General features: G+C 53.3%; 12 protein-coding genes across 12 annotated transcripts; 8 read left to right on the top strand and 4 right to left on the bottom strand.

The window, feature by feature from the left end:
* Nucleotides 1-195: 195 nt before the first annotated feature.
* Nucleotides 196-2,251, top strand: N7459_001640 (uncharacterized protein; the record flags this gene model as incomplete). The annotated part of the gene is made up of 6 exons (XM_056940825.1): nucleotides 196-473; nucleotides 536-992; nucleotides 1,411-1,700; nucleotides 1,766-1,852; nucleotides 1,923-2,073; nucleotides 2,126-2,251. 6 exons carry the CDS (start codon nucleotides 196-198, stop codon nucleotides 2,249-2,251), a joined length of 1,389 nt encoding a protein of 462 aa, XP_056805105.1.
* A 13-nt stretch (nucleotides 2,252-2,264) lies between these two features.
* N7459_001639 (uncharacterized protein) lies at nucleotides 2,265-2,823 on the top strand (the record flags this gene model as incomplete). Its single annotated transcript, XM_056940824.1, has 2 exons — nucleotides 2,265-2,655; nucleotides 2,714-2,823. The coding sequence occupies 2 exons, from the start codon at nucleotides 2,265-2,267 to the stop codon at nucleotides 2,821-2,823; spliced, it is 501 nt and encodes a 166-aa protein (XP_056805104.1).
* A 966-nt stretch (nucleotides 2,824-3,789) lies between these two features.
* On the top strand, nucleotides 3,790-6,181 carry N7459_001638 (uncharacterized protein; the record flags this gene model as incomplete). The annotated part of the gene is made up of 2 exons (XM_056940823.1): nucleotides 3,790-4,016; nucleotides 4,099-6,181. 2 exons carry the CDS (start codon nucleotides 3,790-3,792, stop codon nucleotides 6,179-6,181), a joined length of 2,310 nt encoding a protein of 769 aa, XP_056805103.1.
* A 331-nt stretch (nucleotides 6,182-6,512) lies between these two features.
* Nucleotides 6,513-6,857, bottom strand: N7459_001637 (uncharacterized protein; the record flags this gene model as incomplete). The annotated part of the gene is made up of 1 exon (XM_056940822.1): nucleotides 6,513-6,857. The coding sequence occupies one exon, from the start codon at nucleotides 6,855-6,857 to the stop codon at nucleotides 6,513-6,515; it is 345 nt and encodes a 114-aa protein (XP_056805102.1).
* A 1,871-nt stretch (nucleotides 6,858-8,728) lies between these two features.
* N7459_001636 (cupredoxin domain-containing protein) lies at nucleotides 8,729-9,994 on the top strand (the record flags this gene model as incomplete). The annotated part of the gene is made up of 4 exons (XM_056940821.1): nucleotides 8,729-9,112; nucleotides 9,174-9,209; nucleotides 9,268-9,336; nucleotides 9,386-9,994. The coding sequence occupies 4 exons, from the start codon at nucleotides 8,729-8,731 to the stop codon at nucleotides 9,992-9,994; spliced, it is 1,098 nt and encodes a 365-aa protein (XP_056805101.1).
* Nucleotides 9,995-11,372: 1,378 nt separating this feature from the next.
* On the top strand, nucleotides 11,373-11,652 carry N7459_001635 (uncharacterized protein; the record flags this gene model as incomplete). The annotated part of the gene is made up of 2 exons (XM_056940820.1): nucleotides 11,373-11,521; nucleotides 11,544-11,652. 2 exons carry the CDS (start codon nucleotides 11,373-11,375, stop codon nucleotides 11,650-11,652), a joined length of 258 nt encoding a protein of 85 aa, XP_056805100.1.
* Nucleotides 11,653-12,051: 399 nt separating this feature from the next.
* On the bottom strand, nucleotides 12,052-13,439 carry N7459_001634 (intradiol ring-cleavage dioxygenase; the record flags this gene model as incomplete). The annotated part of the gene is made up of 5 exons (XM_056940819.1): nucleotides 12,052-12,482; nucleotides 12,542-12,707; nucleotides 12,774-12,916; nucleotides 12,964-13,134; nucleotides 13,190-13,439. 5 exons carry the CDS (start codon nucleotides 13,437-13,439, stop codon nucleotides 12,052-12,054), a joined length of 1,161 nt encoding a protein of 386 aa, XP_056805099.1.
* Nucleotides 13,440-14,689: 1,250 nt separating this feature from the next.
* On the bottom strand, nucleotides 14,690-16,288 carry N7459_001633 (cytochrome P450; the record flags this gene model as incomplete). The annotated part of the gene is made up of 3 exons (XM_056940818.1): nucleotides 14,690-15,835; nucleotides 15,883-16,083; nucleotides 16,118-16,288. The coding sequence occupies 3 exons, from the start codon at nucleotides 16,286-16,288 to the stop codon at nucleotides 14,690-14,692; spliced, it is 1,518 nt and encodes a 505-aa protein (XP_056805098.1).
* A 298-nt stretch (nucleotides 16,289-16,586) lies between these two features.
* On the top strand, nucleotides 16,587-17,634 carry N7459_001632 (Zn(II)2Cys6 transcription factor domain-containing protein; the record flags this gene model as incomplete). Its single annotated transcript, XM_056940817.1, has 2 exons — nucleotides 16,587-17,253; nucleotides 17,327-17,634. 2 exons carry the CDS (start codon nucleotides 16,587-16,589, stop codon nucleotides 17,632-17,634), a joined length of 975 nt encoding a protein of 324 aa, XP_056805097.1.
* Nucleotides 17,635-17,757: 123 nt separating this feature from the next.
* On the top strand, nucleotides 17,758-18,849 carry N7459_001631 (uncharacterized protein; the record flags this gene model as incomplete). Its single annotated transcript, XM_056940816.1, has 2 exons — nucleotides 17,758-18,351; nucleotides 18,424-18,849. 2 exons carry the CDS (start codon nucleotides 17,758-17,760, stop codon nucleotides 18,847-18,849), a joined length of 1,020 nt encoding a protein of 339 aa, XP_056805096.1.
* Nucleotides 18,850-19,934: 1,085 nt separating this feature from the next.
* N7459_001630 (uncharacterized protein) lies at nucleotides 19,935-20,177 on the top strand (the record flags this gene model as incomplete). The annotated part of the gene is made up of 1 exon (XM_056940815.1): nucleotides 19,935-20,177. The coding sequence occupies one exon, from the start codon at nucleotides 19,935-19,937 to the stop codon at nucleotides 20,175-20,177; it is 243 nt and encodes an 80-aa protein (XP_056805095.1).
* A 318-nt stretch (nucleotides 20,178-20,495) lies between these two features.
* N7459_001629 (sugar porter family MFS transporter) lies at nucleotides 20,496-22,221 on the bottom strand (the record flags this gene model as incomplete). The annotated part of the gene is made up of 3 exons (XM_056940814.1): nucleotides 20,496-21,180; nucleotides 21,236-21,972; nucleotides 22,030-22,221. 3 exons carry the CDS (start codon nucleotides 22,219-22,221, stop codon nucleotides 20,496-20,498), a joined length of 1,614 nt encoding a protein of 537 aa, XP_056805094.1.
* Nucleotides 22,222-25,418: the final 3,197 nt, after the last annotated feature.

Here is a 25,418-nt window from a genome sequence, read left to right as displayed (position 1 = left end):
CGCCCAATAAATAGGCCGCTCTCCTCGTACAGCAGAATGGCATCAATATCGGCCCAAGGCGACAGAATGGTGTTGGTCATGTTGGTACTGCTTGACATATAAGAGTCGCCATGCTGGGAATAAGAATGCATTTTGTATCCGAAAACCAATTCCGGTTCTTATTTCGAAATCGTGTGAATATCGACGACTCCAATCATGCCCGAGCATGGAAAATTCACCTACCGAGATGGTATCGCCGTCGCTCAAATCGCTGCCTTCTCGGCCCCACTGGTTTTCGCCTTCTACTTTAGATATATACATCAGATCGGATGGTTTTGCATCGGTGTCTTCGCCCTCCTTCGGATCGTCAGTGGGAGCTGCAAGCTGGCCACAATCAAGGATGACTCCCATGGTCTATGGGCGGCCATATTCGTCTGCGAGTCATTGGGGATGATTTTGATCATATTCCTCTTGCTGGAGATGCTTGAAAGAATGTTAGTTCCTTTCGAGCCCTTCTACTTCTCACCAATATCACCTAAGCGCTTGTCCGCCATAGCAACAAAGTTAGCACCACTGTATCCAACTGGCTTTTCTGGATTCCATCGATCATAACGTGGCTAGATATCGCCATATCGATTGCCGGATGGGTGACTGTCATGCACGTCGCCCATCCGCTCGCCCCGACTCCGTACAGCCAAGCTAGCATGGCGCTACTGGCCGTCATTTACCTCTACCTCGTCGCAGTATTTGTCGTTTTCTGGCGACGATGCACTGAATATGCCGACGATGAGCGATGGGCTCTGAAGGGCGTTACAATCTGCGTTCCGCTCCTTGCAGTGCGCCTGGTATACTCGCTTATTTTCGTCATTAGCGGCAACATGAAGTTCAATGCGATCAAGGGAGACTCAACCACATATCTGGTTATGACTATGTTGCCGGAAGTTGCGATCATCCTCGTCTGCACCTACATGATTGCTGCTAGGATACCGCCTCTGCAGCAGGATGGGAAGCGAGTAATGCAGAGGTCGAGGGATCAAGAGAGCTTGCAATCAGTTTAAAAAGTGCAGGTTTATCAATAATTTAGCTCTTTGTGCTAATTGATGGATCTTTCTGTATATTTCCGTTTGGTGCACTGTGGCTCCCATATAGGTAGTTCAATAATTGTCAACCATCTGTCTACGATAAACCTCTAGAGCTTCGAACCCTCGAAATAGAGCTCGCGCTATATGTATTTATATGGGAGATGGTGCAGAGGAGCTCTGGGCTGTTCGAAGTAATGATTGACCTGATCTGCATATTAACTTGGGCTCATGATTAGCAACTCCGGACCGAATTGGGCCAGTTTAGGAGTTGCCCAAAGGAGATTCGGAGTTGGCTAGCGAAATGGGAAAGGCGTGATTAGTCACTCATCTAGGTTGACAACCTTCCAAGGTTGAGACCTTGAGACAAAGACAACATTCCAAGGAAATCAACGACTCAACCCAAATTCTAGACGGCCATGCCGATAAGGATGAAGTCTGGCAACGGGAGTTCCGAGGCCTGCGCTGGCTGCTCATCTGCATTGCTGTCTTCTCAGCCAACCTGCTCTATGGCTTAGACAACACGATCGTGGCGGACATCCACGCAGACGTCGCGGGCTTTCAACGAGTACTCCCAGCAGAATTGGCTCGTGGTCGGCTTCACTCTGGGATCGGTGGCTTTTATTCCCCTCCTGAGGAAAAGTCTACGCTATCTTCGATACGAAATGGCTTTTTCTTGGGTGTTTGACCATGTTTGCAACTGGCAGTGCGCTCTGTGGGGCAACCCCCAGCATGAATGCAATCATTATTGGGCGCGTCTGGGCAGGAGTTGGTGGAGCGGGTATGCATCTGGGGTAAGTGTGGAGAGAGAGTAAGAGTGTGCGTGTGTGAGAAAGAGAGGACTAACTAACCAGCGCGAGCTAGGAATCTGAATTTGATCACCATCCTGACTACCCCCCCCCCAAGGGACAGGCCGTGTATATGGCATTGGTTCGGATTAATCTATGGCACTGGCTGTATCATGGGGCCCATCATTGGGGGCAACTTTTCGGATAGTTCGGCCATCGGGCGATGGGTACGTGAGATCTCTTTCTCACCTCCCCAGCTGTGCTAACCTTGAGGAACAGGCATTTTATCTCAATCTGATTATCTTTGCGGTTATATCGCCTGTATATGTGTTTCTATTGCCGTCCTTGCCGCGCGCAGCGGGCCAGGGCCGCAGCTTCGTCAAAAGGCTCGTGGAGCTGGACTAGGTGGTCTCCGGGCATGCACGTCGCCATTGTCTTTTTCATCGTCTTTGGCGGAGTCGAATGGCCGTGGACGGATGGGCGGAATATCATTCTTCACGTGGTCTCCGCCGTCTGCATCGCGGGATTCGTGCTTAGGCAGTACTATTGTGTCGCGACCAACCAAACCGAGCGACTGTTCCATGGCGAGTTCTTGCGAAACCCCACAATGATCGTCCTCTACGTCCTGATGGTCTGTGGTGGCGCCGCTCTCTTTGTGGCTGTCTATTATTCCCCCTCTACTTCCAATTCGTGCACGGCGACTCGGGCATCATGTCGGCTGTGCGACTGTTGCCGTTTATCTGCTTCTACGTGGTCACGATTCTGCTGTGCGGGTGGCTCATGTCCAAGACTGGCTATTCCAATCTGTGGTACCTCGCAAGTAACATCTCCATGCTCATTGGATCCCCGTTGATGTACATCGTGCAGTGCCGCCAACGTCTACGGGTACTCCACCCCCATGGGTGGCCACCACGCAGGCTGCCTACGCGGTGGGACCGGTTCTTGTCCCCCCTGAGAGGGTGGCCGAGTGCATTTAGTTCATGAACATCGCCCAGGGCCAGAGTCAGCTGTTGGGATTGGCGATTGCAAGTACAGTTTTTCAAAGAAAGGCCATCAATGGACTCACGGCTCTACTGGACGGCAAAGCTTATTCACAGGCGGACATTGAAAGCGCAATCGCCGGCGCCCAGAGTACCCTGATGAAACAGTTGCCCCCCGCCTTGAAGGAGAGAGCCCTATCAGTGATCGTGAATACCATAGATGACGTCTATGTGATGGCAATTGCAGCAGGGCCCTCTATATGCTAGTATCCTGCCTTCTCCCTCGCCGTCGGTTCTAACTCATTCCACGAGGGGGAAATGTGTGCTTCTGTGCTGTCATGAACAACACAGTAAGAGGTTGAGAGGTCATTTTGGTCTGATTTCATTATAACACTGATCATCCTCTCTAATTTCCTGACAGCTCTCATCAATGCTAGCTATTTCTTTAGAGGATAGAATGGAAGGTACAGGAGACTGACCATTTCTCGTGCCATACTCATCTTGCAATCAGACTCCATATGGTATCCGAAATGTAGCACGCAATCTTCTCTTGCCAGTGCGTCTACGCTAGTAGTTTAGCAGTCAAAGCAGTACGTAGGAGTTGCCAATATCATCGAAGTGTCAAGATTCCTATTTGGAACAGAAATTGGGCCTTGCCCAATGGGGCAATCGGAGTTCCCGAATAGGCAGCGAGTGCCAATCTAGAAATAATAAGCTTGGGATCTCCTCCATTTCACAACTCTCTTCCTTTGCAAACTTCTGGATTTCAATTTATCTGACTCGCCCTCATGTCAATCGATGACGAGAGTCCTGATTTATCTCTGTCCGCAGTACAGCTTCACCCTCTCCCCCATCTCCTCTCCGATAATCAAGAGGGAAATTCCATTGAAGATTCCGACTATTGTTCGAGTTCAACGACTAGATAGCCTCGATGTACCGATCTGATTACTTTCGGGCTCCGTCATGTACTCGACCTTCTCTGTCAACCACGACGCATCCCCTGAGAGGTCAACCACACCTGTCACAACTCGACTCCCCAAGCGGAATCAAGTCGCTCGGGCGTGCGATTGGTGTCGGCTCAATCGTGTGAGATGCGACGAAAGCTGGCCCTGTCAAAACTGCTTGAATCGAGGCAGTCATTGCATCAAGGGGAAGCAACAAGAGGCCCCCTCGCTCTTGGCTGTAAACCGGTAGGAACCAGCCTCTCCTTCTGTTTCTCCTTCAGGCCATGATCTGCAGAGCGTAATGTCCCGCTGACCTTATTGATATTAGAGAGATGCAACGGTTGAGAAACAAGGTCAAGGATCTTCAGAACCAGATCATAAAACTCAAAGACGAAGGGGAATTACAAACACAGGTGGCTTGCGAGACGCTCCCGCCATCAAATGTCCACGGCTCGTTCGACTATGCGAAACTCACCAACACCACGGAAAGATGGCAAGGCTTCCAACAGATGGGCCAGATCTACTATGGACCCTTGTCGTCCTCATATTTTGTCACCCGGATCACTCGCTATCTCTCCCAAGCGCTCAACCAGCCGATGGACAATGCGAAGCTGGAGGCATGCGTGGCACGCTTTCATTATCATCCCCCGGCGCGTGAAGTGCCTCGACCGCAGGTCAGTCCGGTCACACAGGTGGATCACTATCCCGAAAGCGAAGGGGCGGAGGAGATGACCCGGGCACAAGAAGAATACTTTCTCACTCTGCTCTGGCAGTCCTTTCATTGTGTCTATCCTGTCCTCTCTGAGCCTGAGTTTCGGCAATATTACAACTCGTTGTGGTCTAGTTCGACGCCGGATGGGATTCCCACTCGAAAGTCATCCGCCCTGGTCGATGTCCTGTTGGCAGTTTGCATACAGTATAGCAGCGCCTTCGTCGTCGGCGGAGAGAATCAGCAGCGGAATTCGGAGGGTGGATGGCAGGCCCCCAACGCGAATCTCGCCAGTCGACTCTACTATCAAAGGGCTCAGAGGCTTTTGCAGAGTGAGCTCGAAAGTCCGGACATTATCGTTGTGCAGAGCCACATCTATTCGATTGTCTATTTGTACAACATCTCGCTGTTGAATACGGCGCATATTACCTTGGGTGCCACGGTGCGGATCGCCCATGCTCTGCGACTGCATATCCGCCCGCTAGATGGTCTCTCGCCCGAGAGACAGGAGCTACAGCGTAGGATTTGGTGGACACTCTATCGGCTCGACACCCAGTTGTCCATGACCTTGGATCGACCGCCACTCATACAGCTGTCTGATGTTAGCTGCGGGCTACCTGGAGATGATCGAGAGCACGCCCGGCTATCTGGCACAGTCCTCTTCTCAAACCATGAGGAAATCAGCTGGCTCAGCTTCCATGTGCAATGCACGAAGCTCACATTCCTTGTCCAGGAGCTGCAAGGGGCGTTTCACCGAAAATGCTTCCAGTTGCTGAGCGCGAACAAGGTCCAGGATATATACGATGACCCGCGCCTCCTAGAGACATTGGCCGAGTTCCTTGGCAGGGAAATGACGGGCATTCACAACTGGGTTCAGAATTTACCGCAGTCCCTATGCAGTCCTCACAGCAGAGTAGAGGATGCTTTCCTCACCAACCGTACCGGGCCAAATCCCTCTCTTTATAGCCCTCTGTGGCTTCAGCGCCAACGGCTCCTACTGGAGCTCTACTATCACCATCTCCTGATCTCGACACTGCGTCCCTTCATGCGATTTCCTCCCATGTCCTCCTCCATGACCCCATTGACCGACAGCTACAATATCTCCTGCTTGAATCATGCCATGACAATCACCCATATCCTCAACAAGGTACTGTCCAACACGGATCTCCTGCGCGGCTGGTCGCCCATTTTTCAGTGCCAGTGGGATGCCATCCTGTGCACCTTAGGCTTTGTGCTCGCCAATCCCCTCTGTCCCTCAACCCCTTCTGCCCGCAAGTCGCTGCAGACAGCGATTACCACGCTGGAACTTGTGAGTGATCACTTTGTGGCGGCCAAGAATGCGGCTCAGGTCGCCCGCGAAGTCAACTGCCACGCCGATGGGCTCATTGGTCGCGTCCAACAAGGTCTGGCATGGCAGCAGGGGCCGCGTGGCATGCAATCCTTGTCCACTACGACCCAGACTTCCCCGGTACCGTCGAGCCAGGCCTCATTCGTTGCGCCCGGACAATCTGAAGCAGGCGTGCAATTATTTAACATGATGCCTCTTGAGTCGTTGTCCCAACTACCTGATCCTCTGGGAACGCCCGAGTCGCTGTCGGACATGATGCCCTCAGCCACGTCAGTTGATATAGTCACCGCTACTGCAGCCCAGTGGATGCATACGAGTGCCGATATTCAAGACCCCTGGACCACCGACCTATAATTGGCAACAGGGCTTGCCAAGTTGATCAGAACGGAGAGTGGGAGCCAAGATTTGCCAGGGGTTATCCAACATATATTCATGGATGTAATATTAAGATGAGTACTTGCAGTACCGATACCACAGCGAGAAGAAACGGCCCAAATACCCGACAGACAGAGAACAAGCAACAATGGCGTATAGAACCAAAACGACCTTGACAATTCCCCGAGCACTATGATCAGAACCCCCGTTGGAGATACAAGTGGCGGGATTTCCCACATTGGATAGAACAACCAGCGTCATCGTTGCAGACCTCCTAACCAAGTGGCATGCAACGGGTGGTTGTGATCTTTCACCATCGAGGGGACAACTTCACGATGGGTGGGGAAGATTGAGCGCTCTGTGCCAGCTGGTCGGAAGCCCACAGCACGCTCGCGCAGATAATCAGGCTAATAATGAAGAAGACACTGAGACAGGCGGAGAGACCGTGGACCTTGCGATGGCGAGCGCCATCCTCCTCGTCTTCTACCGGACATGTCGAAGGCAAAGTCACAGCTTGAAAGGCTGGGGAGCGTGAATGATGCCTCGGGATATGCAGGGGCTCAAAGGTGTTGTATGAGACATGCTCACGATGGGGAAGCTCACTGGAATTAGGGAAATGAGTATCCTCACTGTCGATGACATATGAGAAATCCATGACGGCCATGCATTGGCAGGTCCGTAATGCGATTGATAGGCGAAAGGTGCATTCTTCGGCGATCAAAGGGCTGAGTGGAGAGTTCCGAGAAATGCACGAATGGGTAGGAGTGGGATGTTTATCGTGATGATCGGACGGAATCCACGGCTCTTCAAGCATCAACTCTTCCTAGTTGGGCAACCGCGAAGCTCACTTTCCCCGTCCCGGCCATAGTGCCTGCCGCAATTTTCCAAACCTCGAGAAAGTCGGCGATACGCAGAGTCGTCCATGGAATGCAAGTGAGATGATAATTGGAAAATTCGATGTTCTACGATGATACTTTTGGTCAAGCGCCATTTCAACGGTTCCTCCTTCCTGCACGCGAGTTCAGCGACCTCATAGAACGTCAGTATCCTTCCAGCAGTGAAGCCAGACGTCTAGATAGCTTCCGGTTTGTGTGCATGTCACTTTTTTTCCGCGCAGACGACTCGTCCTTCTCACCCAACCGCTCTCCGATGGCAACGATGGCGGTAACAAGGAACTCACTCCGCTAATTATTCCTCGGATCCACACTCCTTCTTGTCACATCGACAGTTCTCCCTATGGAATTACCGGATGCTGGAGCCTAGGGTGGCTGGTGATTTGCGTGATGATCTCCATGGCCCACTATGATAAGCTACTCTATGGCAGGGCGAGGCAGAGTTTCTGTCTGCTTGGGTGTACTGGTGCGACCGCAATCACAAGAGTCAGCGGTATCACCCTACGCCTTATTCGAGTGATACAGGCAACTCAGGCCAGCGGTGGCGGCCGGATGTGTCGATTGGAATACATTCGTTTTAAGGGGTGCGAGTCAATTGAGCGAGGCTCGACGATACTAAGCCCAAGTGGCACTGCTGGCGGAATATGAGGCCGGCGATGGGGGTTTTCTTGGTAGAGCGACGCAGGATGTAACGGGTGTCAGCACGGAGTTGACATTTATATGAGGAAGAAAGCCACATGGATGGTAGGGGGATGAGAATTGTGGATACCGGGCGGAGGCTGAGAATGTGAGTGGTCTGCGTTGATCTAATTTATTGTGGCGTTGAGTCGGCTTGGGCGTTCGTATATTCGTATACGCCCGATGGACGTCCAAGGACGGCCTTTCGCCCCGATTACTTCTTACGATATTCTCGAGGCGACACTGCAAGTCGGGATTGCTAATTAGCATTTAGGTCCCATCCAGCCGTTAGGGTCCTCGATTTGCTTGCAGTAAGGGTCTAGACCCACCGGATACTACAATTATCTATATATGCCCTCGTGTGTTCGGCCTGCAAGCCCGGTCGAGGCCTCGTCGTCGAATCCACGGAGATACGGCGGGAAATAGCAGTCCACGTCTGAATGCGTGTATATTCATATATGCATATATCCATATATTCACATATCAACAGGTCGACTTCGTGGGGAATCCCATATAACCCTTCATATGGCCGTGTTTCATCTCCGATCCAACTGCAGGATTCGATTTCGGGGAATAAAAAGCGACGAGGACCACGTAGGCCGGGAAATCCGAATCTGTTTACCCGCAAAGGATCAGCACTATCGTCTTACGGGATTAGCTCATTGGGGGCCGGGGCGAAGGGCAACGATTGGCCTAATCAGACTGGCCGCTGCGCCCCTGTTGGCCTGATGGGGTAAGTGATCTCGTCGATTCGACACTATTCCGACTCAGGATCGAGTCTGGCTCCAAACAAAGAGCATTGGGGCCACACCATACACGATATTTTCGGTGCGCTAAGCCACTCGTGTCTAGAGCCTTACAGACCCCTTTGACTGTTTGATCCTGACCTTTCTCCCTCCTCCATCCTACTACTGACAATCACGGCGTTCACGACTTCTATCGTCGCCAGCTCGCCATGCTGTTTGCTCGTTCGTCGCTGGTGCCGCTGCTGGCGTCACTGGCTCTGGCAGCCTTGGGCAACGCAGAAACGACCACCAATACGACGACAGCGACAACGACTTCCGAAGTTGCATCGGGGTCGAGCTCTGCGACCACTACAACCTCGACCGGTAGCGCAACACATACCATTCAAGTCGGCCCTAAGACAGCACCGCATGCCTACGTCCCGCACAATATCACCGCCGACGTCGGCGATGTGGTTGTCTTTGAGTTCTATCCCACCAACCACTCCGTCGTCAAGGCCGACTACATGGCGCCCTGTGTGCCGGCCAGCGAGGGGCTGTTCTACTCGGGCATGTTCAATTCGTTCAATGAAGATGATGGCAATCTTGTTGGGCCGGTGAGTGGAATCGACGGGTGTGTCAGGAGTGGTCGTGCAGTCTGCTAACGATGCCGAAAAGGCTCCGACGTGGTCGATTGTGATCAACGATACTCAGGTATGCCTCTCCATCTGACGCTGCAGGGGTCTCGGAATTGGGGACTAACAAAATACAGCCTACCTTCTTCTACTGCACGGCCCTCGGCTCCTGCCTGAATAACGGAATGGTTGGAGTCATCAACCCGGTAAGTCTGTCGACTCCCAATCCTCGACACCCCTCTAATCATATCCCAGAACTCGACCGAAACTTGGGACGCACAGTACAAGCGGGCTTTTACCTACCCCTACATGCTGGTGCCCGGCCAGTCCCCACCCGCAGAAGGAGGCGACTCGACCTCCAGCGCCTCGGCGGCCAGCACATCCGGGAGCTCCAGTTCATCCAGTGGAAACAGTCTCAGCAAAGGAGCGATTGCAGGAATCGCTGTGGCGTGCGCCGCCTTCGTGATTATTCTGGGCGCCTTGTTCTTTGTTCTCGGGCGCAATCGCGTCTACCGACAGTGGATGTCCTCGCAAGACGGACGCACCGAGCGTACCACCCGCTGGGCCCTTTTCAACGGCCAGGGCGGCGAATCCTGGTCCAATCGCAGAAGCGAGCTTGAGAGCAATGCCACCGTCAAGCCCGCCACGGCCGAAGTCAGCTCAATCGCTAGTCCGGATCCCTCCACGACAACCTTCTCACCATACCCTGCGTCATCCTCCGCCTACGCCGCAGCGTCGGTGCCATCAGATTCTGGGCATTGGGGCTGGGATATTCCCTCAAACCCCCGTGCCAATCGTCAACCGACCGAGTTGGAAGCGCATACCCCCATCGCTCGGATCCCGGAGAATCAGGAGTACATCTAAGCCTGTCCGGCGTGAACGTGCGCATGGATATGTTCGAAGGGGCGGAGCCGGTCTCTGGGTCTTTTTGACGTCTTTTCTTTATTTGATACCTCGCTGTTACGGTCGGCCGTGTCTACATCCATATTTATTGTTTATAGTTTTTATTCGCGCCGTGCAGAATTAATTTCTTTGCTTCAGTGCAGATGAGCCTCTCGTCATGGTGTGCAAAAGATGCTGGGGTACAGGTTGCTTTATAATGACGGCCATATTTGATTGATGCGAAATGACCCTGCTCCAATGAATCTACTTCCAGAAAAGTTTGCCACAAAGTATGATGGGTTTCTTTGATACACCCTCCCATTCCTCGGGTCCACAGATCAATCTTGGAGCCTCTAGCCGCATCTTCAGAATCAATAAAGAAACGATATCCGGTACTCCATCAGCAAAGACCAATAGCACGCAATATTTATCACCACGAACTCGGCCGGGCTCCGATATGTGTCAAGGTACTAGCATCATGAATCAGACATGGAATCACGGATACTAAGAAAAGATCATGTTCAAGGTGTTTGAGGTGGGATCCAGTAGTTCGATCTATAAGACCCCAGATCGGCAAAGCCCTGCGCAGTAGACGGACACAACGCCAATCACAGAGCATACCCTATCTTCGGAATGTTGTCGCCCTTGGCGGAAGTGTTTCGTCCAGAGCCGTAATACTCGCGCTTAGAGCACGAATTCATTTCCTGTCGGGATTTTCTGTTGGAGACTGCCGCACGGAACTGGTATTGCATGTTCTTGCGAACATCGTAGCAGTGTGATCCGATTCTCCATATCAATCTCGTCGAAGAAAACATGCACCAGAGCTGCCGAGTCCATATGGATCCTTTGGAGCTCAGCGGAAACTACCGAGATGTACATATATATACCACGGAAGATACAGTCGACGCTGACAATCCATATTGTGGCATAGTCAAATTCTCAGTGCTCATAGTGATGCTAGTGCGCTTAATCAATGAATTGCCTAGAGAGCGCCAATCGGCGCTCGCATTCACGTTCCACCGATTTTCCGTGACATTGTCCGTCATGCAAGACTGGCTTCTCTTCTTCTACCAGCACGTCGGAGACCGGAGGGTGCTGCTCCTGCTAGATGACTTTCAAGTCCACCAAACCGCCATCGAGACCACACCCATCGTCCCATTGAAGCGACGAGTCTTTACCACGCTCTGTGCTGAATCACCACGAACTGGCGATACGACCTAATGAACTCCACCATTTACAAATCCTTCGGAGAAGCACACTGCTCGACCCGCAAATCGAATATCTCTATGCGCCCAAACCACCGGACCTCGCCCAGCTCTACGAAGATGCAATCAAGCACAACAAAAGCGGGAATCCTCCAATGAAGCTGGAGGACTATTCGCACCTCATCGAGGAGGATTTTGTGGAGTCTGACGAGACTCCGTGGTATGATGAGTTCTCAAATACCGCTGAATGGGATGAGCCGGTTGCTCCTGTTCCTCGTCATGACTATATCCCCCTTCAATCGAGGTACTCAAGGGGATTCAAACAGCCATTCGGTTCCTGCAGCACCAGTCCAGCACGACCTGGACGATCTTCGGGACCTAGGGCGGATTGAGAAATATCTGAGCAGAAAGCTTTTCAACGAGCAAGAAGAATAGTTGCATTTGATTGAGTAATATGCGTTGGCCGTGATCACACTGTTAGGCGTTCCTTCAGTCCAGATGTCCATCAAGCTGCTTCCGGTCTCATGCGTGGTTACCCGCGTAGTTACAGGTGTAGTGAGATATATCTGTGCAAGGTACTCAAGCCGGTTAATTTTAGATCATCGGTTTCGTTTCCGTCGGGCGACAACATGGAATGACTTTCGACGCAATTTATGTCTTTCCCTACTCCAGCCGAGTCAAGCAGAAACAAGTCCACCAATAATCTGCATATAGCTAATAGGTACCTATCGGACGCAACAAACTCCGCGAGAGCAGCACTGGCGCAGCACCAGCTCTCCGGAGAATGACCAGCGTCCGTGGGACCAGCCTTCAACGCCTCTATAAAGCCAACACTCACGCAGTGCTGCGGCTTGCGCTAGCGCTGGCCGACGAGGAGCCTGGCGGCGAACCACCCATGCCCATCCCCGAGTTTTCATTCTCAATGCCGCCCTCTTCAGTGTAATAAGCAGCCGGGGTAATATCGCTGTCTTCGGTGCCGTCGATCCCGACGGTGATCCAAGCAAACAAGCCGTCGCTAATGTCATCGCCCAGCAGCACATACTCCATGAACGGGTCGATGGTGTCGGCCTCTTCGGCGAGGATGCTGTCGTCAGCGTTGGTGGTGATATCCTGGGTATTGGTGGAGTACGGCGCGGTCTTCTCGACGGAGGAGATCAGGTCCTGGTCGAAGAAGAGCTGGCCGACGTGCGAGGATTTGGCGGTGTACAGACCAGACAGAGTGTGGTTGGCGAGCACCGAAGTCTCGTTCACGGCGTGGGTGAGCACTATACGGCGGAGATGAGTAACTGAGATACTGTCTGGAAGAACGGGCTGGTTCTCATACCGTGGATATGCGTGGCGCGGCCGGTGTAGTGACCGGGGAAGATGGACTCGAACTGCACCACGCCCTGCTTGTTGCTGGGCTGGACGCCGCGAAGGAAGGTTGCGTCGAGGTTGGTCGCATCCGACTCGTCGCCGTTGCCGCTGGCCTGCACGCCGGAGTACACGCCCTGGAATGGGTCGTTGTTAGCAGCCTGCCATCTCATGGGGCAGTCCTAGCCATCCGATGGACTCACGGTCGAGTTGCAGTGCCAAATGTCCATGTAGACGTTCGGCATGGGGTTGCAGGTGTTGGTGTCCACCACCTGGATGTCCATGTACAGAGGGACACCGGCCTGGGACTCGACGATGTTCTCGCGGATCATCTCCCCAGTGACATCTGCCATCGTTAGCGTGATGAACTGGAGAGTTGAGTGCAGAACATACAGTACGGCCCTTGGGTGACATCGGGGCCGAGGATACAAGTCGCCTCGGATCCAAACAGGATGCTAGGGTCGGTGGACGGGTCGACGTGCGTGAGATTCGACTTGTGCGAGGTACCCAGCTCGCTGTCAAGGTCGCGGGCCTTGAGGAACTGGGCATCTAAAAGGTAGTTAGCTTATGTGAATCATCCATCAGAACTTCACAGTAGCGTGCTCGGGCTCGTTCATACTGGGCTTGATCCCGCGACGCCGACGGAGGTGCTGCACAGTCTGCTCGCGACGAAGGACGTTTTTGTCCTCAAGGCCACGAGCCTTCAGCGTCGAGGCACACTGAGCGAGGCTGCGAGTGTGCAGACCAGATTTCTTCACAAAAGCAGCACGCTCGGCGGCCTCGGCCTTCACGCTGTGGCCAGGGTGGGCGGAGACAACACTCGACAAGCCGAGCAGACCAACAGCGAGAGCAGAGGTGAGTTGAACCATGGCTGCTATATACTCAAAGAACGGGAACGATATGTATGGAAGGATGTCTTGTCGAAGAGGGGAAGCTTTGCGCACGAATCTATCGTCCAGACGAACCGATTCTGCACCTTTTATACCCATTCCTGCCCATCTATAACCCAGACGCTACAAGTTGAAACACACTCATGTCTTGGGAGTATACGTCAAGCCTGGCCAGTGACCACGCCCGTGGAGAATCTTCCATCCAGGTCCACGAATGACAAGCTCCCTGTTTCTCATCGACCAACTCCCGCGGGGACTAGGAGCAACTACCAGCTCCGCAGCGGACCATCTGCCGCAGCCCGTGAAGATCTGGACGGAATCCATTATAAGCTCCGATTATCTCATCCAGCGGGCTAGCCAATGATTGGTCTCGGTACGTGATCAAGTCGAATGTACCGGTGCCCGGTGGTGAGCGTCGACAGGCGATGATGAATCAGTCGCCGATCATGGAAGCATTGGGGCATGGCCAAGACTCTGTCACGACTCCCCTGACGCATACCCTTGATGATAATAATGAGAGGTTGGATTGATAGCCGGATGCGTAATAAGAAACCGCCCGTTATGGCGGAGGACCTGCAGTGCACGCGTGATGACGAGGCTAGCATTGGTGACCACATACCGATGGGCTATTGGTAATATCAAGCCAGACAGCCAGCTCCAACTGCCCCTGGTTAATGCGATTTCTAGCCGAGCCCTAAATCCATAAGGGCGAACGTCGGCGTGCGTACTCTTTCTTGGCGCCAAGTACGCCGCCAAGCTGTGCCAAGCAGAGTGACACGCAGACTGCTTCGTCTTAAATCAAGTAAATCAAGACGCCCCGGACATCATCCTCTGGCCGCAAATCGTGGGGGATTTCTGCCAAGTGACCGACGGGCTTAGCTGGTCTTGGTCAGCGGAGGCCGGATTCCAGCCAGGGAAATGAGCCATCTGAATCGAGCTTTCTACTTGGTCCTGCCCTGCGCCTGCGGGATTGCCATGGCTAACATTTGCCCATCTTGTGTTCTGCGAGCGATGTGGCATTCGCTTTGACGTCGCAAGTTTTGAAGTGTCTGAATATTTGTATTGTTGGGTCTTGATCATAGAAAGATATCAGTCATACTCGTGCGCAGGGTGTGCTTCGAAGGGCTCATCGATTCCATGGACTGGGTATTGGTGCCATCTATCTGCGTCCGGGTCTCTGCTAGCTTCCAGTTTGAAACCTCTCGTCTCCTCCAGTTGCCATCAAACATTTATGCGTCAGCCGCCTCGTGCATGCGGACGGTAACAGGATCTCCAGGACAGCACGTCAGCGACAGACCATAGCGGATCTTGCGATCCGGATAGACATCCTCGATCTTGTCAAAGCGCTGCAGCAGCCGGGCCAGGACGTAACCCGCCTCGGTCAGGGCAAACTGCTGGCCAATGCAAATCCGCGGCCCGCCATTGAACGGGAGATACTCCCAGCCAGCCTTGCGGCTACCCCAGCGATCTGGTTTGAATTCCTCGGCGTCGGGACCCCACAGGTCCTTGCGACGGTGCATTAAATGGACGCTGTAGATGACAGGCTGGCCCTTGCGCAGATAGATGGGGGACAGGCCGTCCGGGCCACCGCCGTGCGGCAGGGTAGTATCGCACGTCGCGTTCCGGCGGTTGAAGGGCACCACGGGGTATAGCCGGAGGGTCTCGTTAAAACAGTACTGCAGGTACTGGCAGGACTTGAGGGTGGCGAAGGTGAGGTTTCGTGGGTGGGAATAGGTGCCAAAGGTCTCGAGAATCGTCTCGCGAAGCTTTTGGAAAACCTGCGGGTGACGGGCGAGCATCAAGGTGGTCCAGCTCAGCAGCGAGGCAGTTGTGTCACGGCCCGCGAGGAGAATGTTCAGTACCTCCGAGCGTAATCGGATGGGATCGCGGGTCGTGGCAGTGAGTGCGTCGAGGAACACATACGGTGTCTTCTCGTCGGTCTTGGGATTCGGATCCTTGCGCAGAGCCTTGTGGACGAATCGGTCGACGAACTGACGGCACTGGCGATCCGAGTGCCTCGCGGCCTTGGTGTTGGCGAGGAACGCCAGCTTCTCCAAGCGACCGCGCAGGGAGCACACCCACAGGGAGTAGTCAAAGTAATAGGCGAAGTTGTCCTTGTTGTCGGGTCCGTTGGCCGCCAGTTGACTCTCGACACTTTCTCCGAAGAGGAACTCGGTGGCAGAGTCGATGGTCAGTCGAGAAAACCTCGACTGGAGATCGGTCGGCGCCGACCAGCCATCCGAGGCCACGGGCAGGAGCCGCATCATGTTCTGCATATGTCCCTCCTCCAATTCCAACTGGCTGATCTGCTCGCGCGTGAACTGGGGTCGCAGGAGCCCGCGCGATCGGCTCCATTCCTCGCCATCAGCGGTAAACTGCGTCGGTCAGTCTCGGTGCAGATCGCCGGGAGAGTGTCACTTACAATGCCCGTCCCCAGCATTGGGTGCATGGATGAACGGCGAACACTCCCCAATTCAAAGTCCTTGAACTGCGTGGCCAGCATGGCCTGGATGTTCTTGGGGTCGGCGGTCACGATGATTTCGCGGCCCATGTTGTAAATCATAAAGGTCGTGACATAGCGGCCCTGCAGCTCTTCCAAGGTGCGCAAACGCTGCTCGTAGAGCTCGGGGGATGAGCTTCGCCTGGTCGGCCTTCACCGTTTGCCTGAGAGTGGAGATTCCAATGGGATCTTTGTATGGATACAGGGGAAGATCGCCGCACCCGAGCGTCCGGGCCTTTCGCGCGTGTCGCCATGAGGTGACCAGACGGCGAATGATCGCCAGGACCACTGCGACGGCCACGAGTTGCAGGGTGAAACTGGCAATCATGGTTGGAAGTCAGTCGTCAACGATGCATCGAGAAATCGAGCTCTTAAGTAGCAAAGCTGGCGACGAGATTGGTTGGGGAAGAAGCGTTGAGTTCCGCCGACTTGTCGATTTTGGGAAGTAAAAGAGCCGGTGGAGCACTGGATCAACCCAGGAATCATCTCGCGGTAAGCGAGTGGATCGAGTCCATCGATGTTGGAACTGGTGGAGGCTAGACTGTATAGGGCTTAGATTGCATTCATACAGGTGGAAAGCCTCACAACCCTCCAGTTCGATTTCTAGTCCGCCCACACCATGCAAGATGGTCCCGCTTCGCAAAGCCTGTGCGAATTGTACTTCTGCCAAACGGAAGTGTATCATCCAGAAACCGAAATGCGCGCGGTGCTCCCAGAAAAACCTGGAATGCGTCTACGATCTGGACCCCTTGAAAGCACCGCCGACCGCGTCCGAGAAACTACGGACGTTTGGATTTACTCCCGCGAATTGGGACACTCCGGGAGTCTGTATAACCAACACTCTCAGGCTCCGCGCTCCGGGTACGGATCCCGCTATTTGTGTCCCGGGTCGCGATCGTGCGGTCGAGGTGACCAGACTAGGCTTTGATACGGTGCCAGAGCTGATCAGAGCACGGAGGCCGGCATCCTTTGTGCATCCCAAGTTACAGCTCCCTGGTATATATAATCACCTCACGGCACTCGTAGAGGAAAAGGCGGGTGTGTATTGTGAAAGCTTTAAGCGCCTCATCCGGGTCGATATCAAAACCGTGTCAGCGAAAGAAGCTCTCATAGCACTTCAAGCCCTTCTGGTTCATCTGGCGGCATCGATTTTCTCACCGATTCCAGCCGAGCGGGAAGAGGCAGATATGTGTTTTGGTATATTATCGGAATGGACACAAACTCTGTTCGCATGCGTGGACGCCGGACTGCCAAAAGGCCAGTCGTCGTGGCAGGATTGGTTGCTAGGAGAGAGTACGTGAGATCTATTCCCAGAAGGCCAATCCTGAGCACCGATAGATCCACTGGTGGATGCTAACATTAATAGGCGTGCGGCGAACCGTCTTTATGGCATACGTTCTCGATCTGTCAGTATTCAGTTACAAGTATGGATACTGTCCGAATTGGCTGTTCATGGAATCGCTGCCTTTTGACGCCCGGCCCGGTCTCTGGATGGCAACATCTCCGCAGGCCTGGATTGCTGCAGCCCAGGCCAGATGTGGCGAGGAAGTCGGGGAACAGCTCAGCTCATACCATGAATTTTCCGAGGCCTTGCATGCCCAAACACCCGATTTTGGTGGCGACATGTTTCTCACGTTGGTAGTCTCTGTTCATAACGGACTCGGTGGGAACTAAACCTAATACGACTAAGAATCCTTCCGAGGCGGGCTTATACAGCCGTCTATATAAACACTCCAGCAATATTTCACTCATCACTCACATCCTTTACCGTCACATTCGTCTCACAGAAATAACATCATGTCCGGCAAACCCCTTCTCGTGGTCCTGGGTGCCACAGGCAACCAAGGAGGTTCCGTCGTCGCCCACTTCCTGTCCTTGTCACCATCACCATACGCCCTCCGTGCGGTCACTCGCAATCCATCCTCCACCAAAGCCGTCTCTCTGGCGTCGCAGGGTGTCGAGGTCGTAGCCGGTGATTTCGACAATCCCCAATCCCTCGATGCAGCCTTGACCGGCGCATCGGTCATTTTCAGCGTGACCGATTTCCTGCAATCTATGATGAACCCTTCGCTGCGCGAGGCAGCTGCCGCCTCGGGCACAAGCCCGGGATTCTACATCAGGGACCACGAAGCCCAGCAGAACAAAAATATCATCGACGCTGCTGCTAAAGTGAGCACGCTGGAAAGGTTCATCTACTCTAGCCTTCCGGGCATGGACAAGCTGAGCGGAGGGAAGTATACCCATGTCTACCACTGCGATAGCAAAGCCATCGCCGAGGAGTACGGCAGATCCACGTACCCGGATCTCTGGGCGAAGACCAGCGTTTTCTATGCGGGATTCTACCTCGAGAACTTTGTTGGCGAGGCCCGCGGTCTATTTTGCCCCAGCTTGGTATGTTGGAATGTTCATCGCACCCGTGATCCTTGGGCGTGAGTCATGCTAGTCAGTGCTAATGTCCTTTAGAACAAGGAGACAGACATCCTCGTCGCGTCGGGCGTCGAGCCTCTCACTTCGGTCATTTTTCCTTGGTACTCCGCCATGCACGACACCGGCGCGCTCGTGGCAGCTTTGATCCGTGCTGCTCCCGGAAAGAAGCTCATCGGTGCCAACGAGTGGCTCAGCTTCCGAGACATCTCGAAGCTCCTGGCTCAGACCCTAGAAAAGGATATCGAGTTTGTGGATAGCATAGCGAACTTCGGCCTGGGTGATCCTGACTTGCAGCGCGATCGCGAAGAGATGATAGGTTTCTGTATTGAGTTTGGATACGATGGATCGAAGGTTGACAAGACTGTCGTCAAGCCGGGGGATCTCGGAGTCCCCGTGCAGCTAGAATCCGTGAGGAAGTGGATCGAGAAGCAGGATTGGGAGACAATCTTGCCGACAGTCTGAATTACTGTTGATCGCGGATTTCCCTTCATGCATTTGGTTCTATTCAAATCACCACGTCTTGATCAAGGCCAGTGGAAGTAGACTTCTCATACTGGACGACAGAATTGTCGTCATTGGCAAGTGCGTTGTGAGAAGGCTGTTTTGCTCAGCTTATACAAAACAACGTCTCCACAAATGAATAGTCAATTTGTCTAACATCTCTATAGTTCGCATTGATTAGACTGCTCGGAATTGGATCCAAGGACACCCCACTGTCGCCGTCACCCTTGGAAATGGAGATCGCCTTGCCACGGGTAGAATGCGGCGTACCAATTGGTCATCGCTGCCAGTCGGGGACCTGGGTATTTTGACAAGGGATGCAACGCCAGACGATATATCACCAGTCCGATGCCCTAGAAAACAGTGATTTGGTGATTCATAATGGAATTGGTTCCCTTCTCAACCTACCTACAAAACCAAGTCCGCTACTACCACGCCACACAACGCTAGACTAAATAATATCAACAGTTTGGGGTGGTTCTAAGATGGCGTGGGATGGCGGATCAATCATAAACAGCCCTTTCAGAATGTCGTGATTTTGGCAAGGCAGATTGTATTCATCCAATCTCCATTTTGCTAAAGACGGAATTTTCTTCAGGAGGACGTCCAAGCCAGATTGTCGTCTTCTCTGTTTGTGGTTCGGTATCCTGTCTTTAGGTGGGACGAATCCAATGAATTGTAGACTTGCATCCTGCTGGTATGCGCCGCTGTGGTCCAGTTAATGGGGTATCTGGATGCGTTCGACTATGCGCAGGCAAATCTTACTTGCTCGTCTCTTTGGATCTGTTCTCCTGGTGTAGGTTTCTTAATGCTTTTGTCGCTAGGATGTGTGGTTGTGGAGTTATTCTGTTAAGGTACGCCAGGGCAGGCTCCTTACCACTGAGCACTATATCGATTGTTAACTGCCTGAGCTAACTTAGACCCTACTCAGCGTGGCCTGCATGGAAGATCGACAGCATTCATTCCCCGTATAGAAATCCAATTCGAGGTCCCATCTCCCCATATTGCAGCTCCATTCATCCATCCGTACTCCGATTCGCACCAGAATGAGCTTCCCTTTCCATATCGCCGAGCATGTTCTTGATGCTCAGTATATTCGACTCTCCCCGGGCCACAGCTTCACCTCATTCCCAATTGAAGCTCTGCATCAAACAATACCCCTAGATAACCCCAACCGCCAGCCCGGCGATGTCACCATCGTCATCGATGTGCGGATGGAAGTCTCAACGGATCTCGCCGTCGACCAACTGTTTTCTCTTCAAAAGGGAATCCTTGTCGGAACGTTTTAAGAACGAGTCATCGAGGTCGAACTGTTGGTTTGTTGGTCTGTCGTTGGGAAACTTTGACTTGCTCAAGTCCAACAGAAGAGCCTATGGCCAGGATTGGAGGATACGATAGACACGGGTTGTACTTCTAGACTACTGTATTGAATGGAGTGTTTATTAGCAGATCGCCAGCTGGAAGGAATTCGGAACCCATGAAACCAGAATATGTTTTTTGCCTTTAAAATGGTAGAAAAGCGAGATACATCAAAGCATAACCGCGTGGAATCTGGTATTTGCGCTGAAAAAACGAACCACCCCGGATAAAGCAAAAGCAGAAAGCCATTAGACCTCTTGGTGGCTAACGACAGGAGCAACGGCCTTCTCATCCACCAGCCCCATCTCATCCGCAAAGGTAGTGTGTGGCTTCCAGCCAGCCGAGGTGCGGGGAGTAGTCTCCTCCATCATCTTGTCGACCTGCTCGAGGGTCAAGCCCTTGGTCTCGGGGATGAGGAAGTAGGTGTAGATGAAGGCGCAGGTGCAAAACGAGCCCCAGATGAAGAACACCTTGGCGCCGAGATTGCCCTGGTCGCTGTCAACCATATAAGGGGTAATCACGGCGATGATGCAGTTCCAGAGCCAGTTCGAGGCGGTGGACAAGGCGACGCCGCGGGAACGGATGGGCAGAGGGAAGATCTCGCCGATCACGACCCAGGCACCGGGGCCCCAGGTGCTGGCGAAGAAGAAGATGTAGATGCAGATGAAGGCGATCATGGCACTGACGGCTTTGTTGTCCTGGCCATCGGTGACACCGATGATGGCGACGATGAACTGGCAGATGACCATACCCAGAGCACCCCACAGGAGTAGAGGACGACGTCCCACCTTCTCAATGGCGTAGAAAGAGAGGGGGGTGGACAGGACGTTGACGATGGTGGTGATCATGCTCAGCAGGAACGGGTTCTGAATGGTACCAAGCTGGGTGAAGAAGGTGGTTCCAAAGTAGAAGACAAAGTTGACACCAGTCCACCTTTAACGGGCTGTTAGCGGGAACTTCAATCACAGACGTGGAGAGAGAAACTGACTGTTGCATCATCTGCAGAGAGGTACCCAGGACAGTGCGACGAATGTTGCTGTTGGGGTGGAAGATATTGCCGCGGAAGCAGTTGAACCAGCTGCTAAAGTAGCCATTCTGAGGAATGACCTGCATCTCATACTGGAAGTTCGCCTCAATCTCGGTCAGCTCTAGGCTGATGAACTCGGAGTCGGCAGCCTGGCCACGGACACGAGCGAGCGATTCGCGAGCCTTTTCCTTCTGGCCCTTCCGGATGAAGTAACGGGGCGACTCGGGGAGGAAAACCAGACCGGTACCCAGAATGAGGGCCCAGAGGATCTGGAGGGCAATCGGAATGCGGTATGAGCCGGAGTCGGTGCGATTCTCGGTGGCATAGTCAACGCAGGAAGCCAGCATCAAACCAATTGTGATGCAGAACTGGTATCCTGAGACGATAGCACCACGCACCCTGCGAGGAGCAATCTCTGACATGTACAGGATAATGACCGCAGATACAAAGCCGACTCCAAAGCCGGCAATCAAACGGCCAGCAACGAGCAGGCCAAGGCTGCTCGATGCGGTCTGCAGGACAACGCCAATGATGAAGACGATGCAGCCAGAGATGATGGTCGTGCGGCGACCAGTCCAGTCTGCAAGATCACCTGCAATGAGAGCACCAAAAAATGTACCGGCCGAAAGAATGGAGACAATGAGCGACTTCTTCCAGGAAGGGATCACGAAGGCAGCGCTGGCAGTGGTTGCCTTATCCTGTTCAGCAAGTTAGTGGACCGACATAGAGAAGTGTCTTGAGAGGATACCACTGACCAAATTCTCAAACGTCTCAATGAAGTAGTCCATGCCAAGGACGCCGCTTATGTACCCTGAGTCATATCCAAAAAAGATTCCGCCAAAGGCTGCAAAGGCACACATCAGGTATGTCTTCAGGGTGACTGGGGCCTCGAGGCGGACTGCATCGATGCCGCCCCCGGGAGCAGAAACCACTGCACCGCCAGCCATGTCGGTGAGTTGGCCAAGATCAGTAGGAGACTTGAGAGGGGAGGGTGTTATGTGTGAAAGGGTAGGTTAAGTTTCGAAGGGAGCAGGATATGAAAGGTGAAGAGGCAAGAAAGAGGCGAGTGAGTTGTGAAGGTGGAAGATGAAGGAGAGAGGAAGAAGAGAAGGGGATTAGCGAGAGTTTTATAACCCAGAAGCACCATATTCCCCAGGCTCACCAGAAGGACCAGCAGAACAAAGCCCAGCCCGATCTAGTCCAACTAAAACTGAATTTGATCACAGATTTTAGCCACTTTCCACGCGAGAAACAGCGTCAAGCCCGTCCCAGACTCGGCGGGATGTCCATGCCTGGGCCATGACTCCTCAAACCTTCGCAGCGTCGCAAACTACGCGGAGATGACACGATAACTAGGCCGAATGAAACCTAAGGTAGACGACTCCCACCACGCTACCCCAAATGGCGAGGGCCATGCTATGCGACACATGGAACCCGGGGAAGGTCTGCACGGATCAGGCCGCGGATAGGCGAAATGAAGCGGGCTGACAGGTTGGTGCTGGGGAGAACAGACCATGCGCCTTAACACGGTAGGTTGATTGGAAACCGTGGATGGTCCTGGAAGATGCCAGCCAAACAGCGGTTCGGGTTGCACCCGAACCCCGAAGTTCCTCCATGGACAGCTATTTCGTGGAGTAAAACTATCCTCGGTTCCGGCGACGGTGCCTGGATCGGGGAGGGAATCCGGGGGAGAGCGCGCGCTGATTCGCAGTCGGAACTGCGCCACGGTCTTTTCGCCTTTTTTTTCCGGCGTCGTGACCACTTGCAAGCCACTTCCAGACCCCGGAGAGCCACGAGGCTTCGGCACTCGCAGTGCTCGGCAAGATGCGAAAGAAAAATAGATCGCGACTGTGAGCACTTCGCCCCTTTGTTCGTCGCGTGATCCATTCGGCCTTGGTGGCAGACGGCCATGTCCGCAGGTCACCGTGGCCTCGAAGTCATGGATGTCTCCAATATTCTTCGCTCTCTGGAAAACAGAGCCCCTTCCATTCAGCTTGGCACGCCGTGGCCAGGATTGCAGGGCTGACCGTGCGAGGCTAACCTAGTGGGTTCTTGCAGTAATTGGTCAATCCCATTCGCGTTGACTTGCCAGAGCGCGGTCTATGAACCAGGGAAACACGAAGGTTGGATGGCTCGCCAGGTCCGAATCTGGAGGGTTTCACCCCCAGCTCTCGAGCAACCTCGGGGTCCCGGCGTCGCCCACGGGGATTACAGCCAGTGGCGAATAGCAACGGCGTGCGCTACTGGGGGAAACACGAGTGAAATTGGCGTCCATCGTGAAAACGGGACTTGGCGCATCGCGTGGCGGCCTATCGCAGCGCACCAGTGCAACTCCCACGCGCAGAGCTTGGGCGTCGCGTATGTCGTGGCCGAAGGTTGGACCACGCGGGGTTATGTCGGAGCAAGCGCTGCGAGGGGGTTCGTTTGCCATGGTAACTTCCCACCAAGAGTGTCGACGTTGCTGGCGGAGTGTGGGACTGGAGAAGGTGAAAGGAGAGAAGTCTCTACGGATGGTCCCGATGGCCGCGCTAAGCATTGGACAGCCCCAGATTGACTCTTTATCCCCTGCGGGTCGAGCGACTTGGAATTCTGCATGGTGAACGCAAGTCGAAACTCGATGTAAAATGCATGGAGATCCCAGGGTGCATTCGAGAGACAAGGACGGAGTACCACCGCAACATCCAGCAATGAAACATTCAACGGCCAAGACCCACGGCCTCCAGCTTGACCTACAGATTGAAAATAGCGACATGCTAGGCGGCGCCACACAAGAGTGACCCGTGCACTTCGCCTTTTTGCGCCCGCGTGTCGCGGGGGTTTAGCTCAAACCCCGGACCAGCAGGTCTCCATGATCCCTTGGGCGTCAGCATCCCTGGTTCCCAGGCTGGGGACCCCGTATTTTCTCAACAACCCGAGGCGATGAGAATAGCCCGGTGAGAACTTTGCGTTAGGACCGAACCTTGGCAATCTCGAAGAGGATGCCCAGCGGATCTTGAACAGCCCGGTTGCTTGTAAGCTATTCGGATGGATTCCAGGTGCGCAAAAGTGTGATGATCAGAGGAAGTAAGGGATGTCAGTGGAGGATGAAGAGATTGATGTCGTTCAGAGTGCTCCTTCGGAGCAGAGGCTTTTCAATGCCCCTGAAAAAAACATATAGCCACCTTCAAGAGACTCCCAGCGACATTCTTGACCTTGGCGGTGCCGCCATCGGGGCAAGCCAAATTTTGCCATGGATATGCATACACGGCGCATCTTCATTGATCTCAGATCACTCTAATACTTGCCGATTCCATAATTGGATAATATCGGAGTATTTCACCCTCAGACCCTGAGAGCCCAGACCCTGAGAGCACCGAACTCGAATTGTCAATACGGGCGAGGGTCGACTAGCAGAGCTGTCATAGAAGAGGGAGAAGGAGAATTGGACCAATCCATCGGGGATCTGCCGGGCAAGTATTCAGAGAAATTCTAGGAGGACCTGACAGACAGCGCGTAGAGAAGAACTAGCTGCTTATTGACGTCTTGGTCTCTATCCCGATGTAGTTATTTTGTACCCAGACGAATGCATAGATTGTTCCGAGGCACTACTCGCCGCTAGGAAGACCTGCATCGCTATGCAATTTTCAATGTCATCCATCTTCAATTCAAATTATCCCTGCAATCATCCACACGCAGCAGCGACACCTTCACCGAGCACCTAAATCCAACATCGCCCCTCGGACGCACCACCTGAAACCAGCCAGGAAGCACCAGCCTATAGTGGCCCCCCGGTACAGCTTATGGGGATGTTTCGTGATTCTCGGGGGCAGATAAATTTTCCCCCGTGGAGTCACTGGGATCACTAAACCTACGCCATCATGTTCGCGACAACAATAATATCCGTGCTGTTCGCTAGAACAGCTTTACCTGACATTTGAGCCTCGGATTCAATTCAGTCCTATAATTCCCGAAACTATCTACTGGTCGCTAAATTCAAGTTATCTTGAAGCACTCTGAAAATCGAATTTCAACATTTTCATCAAGCACGTAGGACGGAATTTTGTTCAATCCTGGAGCATTTTCGTATGTGGATTGACTGGTTCGTTGGGTCCCGCGCCGCATTAGCCTCATTATGACCTGTCTATATTTAAATTGTCCAATATAT

The sequence above is a fragment of the Penicillium hispanicum genome, assembly GCF_028827665.1.
Source record: "Penicillium hispanicum strain IBT 35686 chromosome Unknown utg000001l_segment0_segment0, whole genome shotgun sequence".
NCBI classification, from domain to species: Eukaryota; Fungi; Ascomycota; class Eurotiomycetes; order Eurotiales; family Aspergillaceae; genus Penicillium; species Penicillium hispanicum.
The sequence above is the reverse complement of the archived record's forward strand: the minus strand, read 5'-3'. Positions and strand labels throughout refer to the sequence as shown.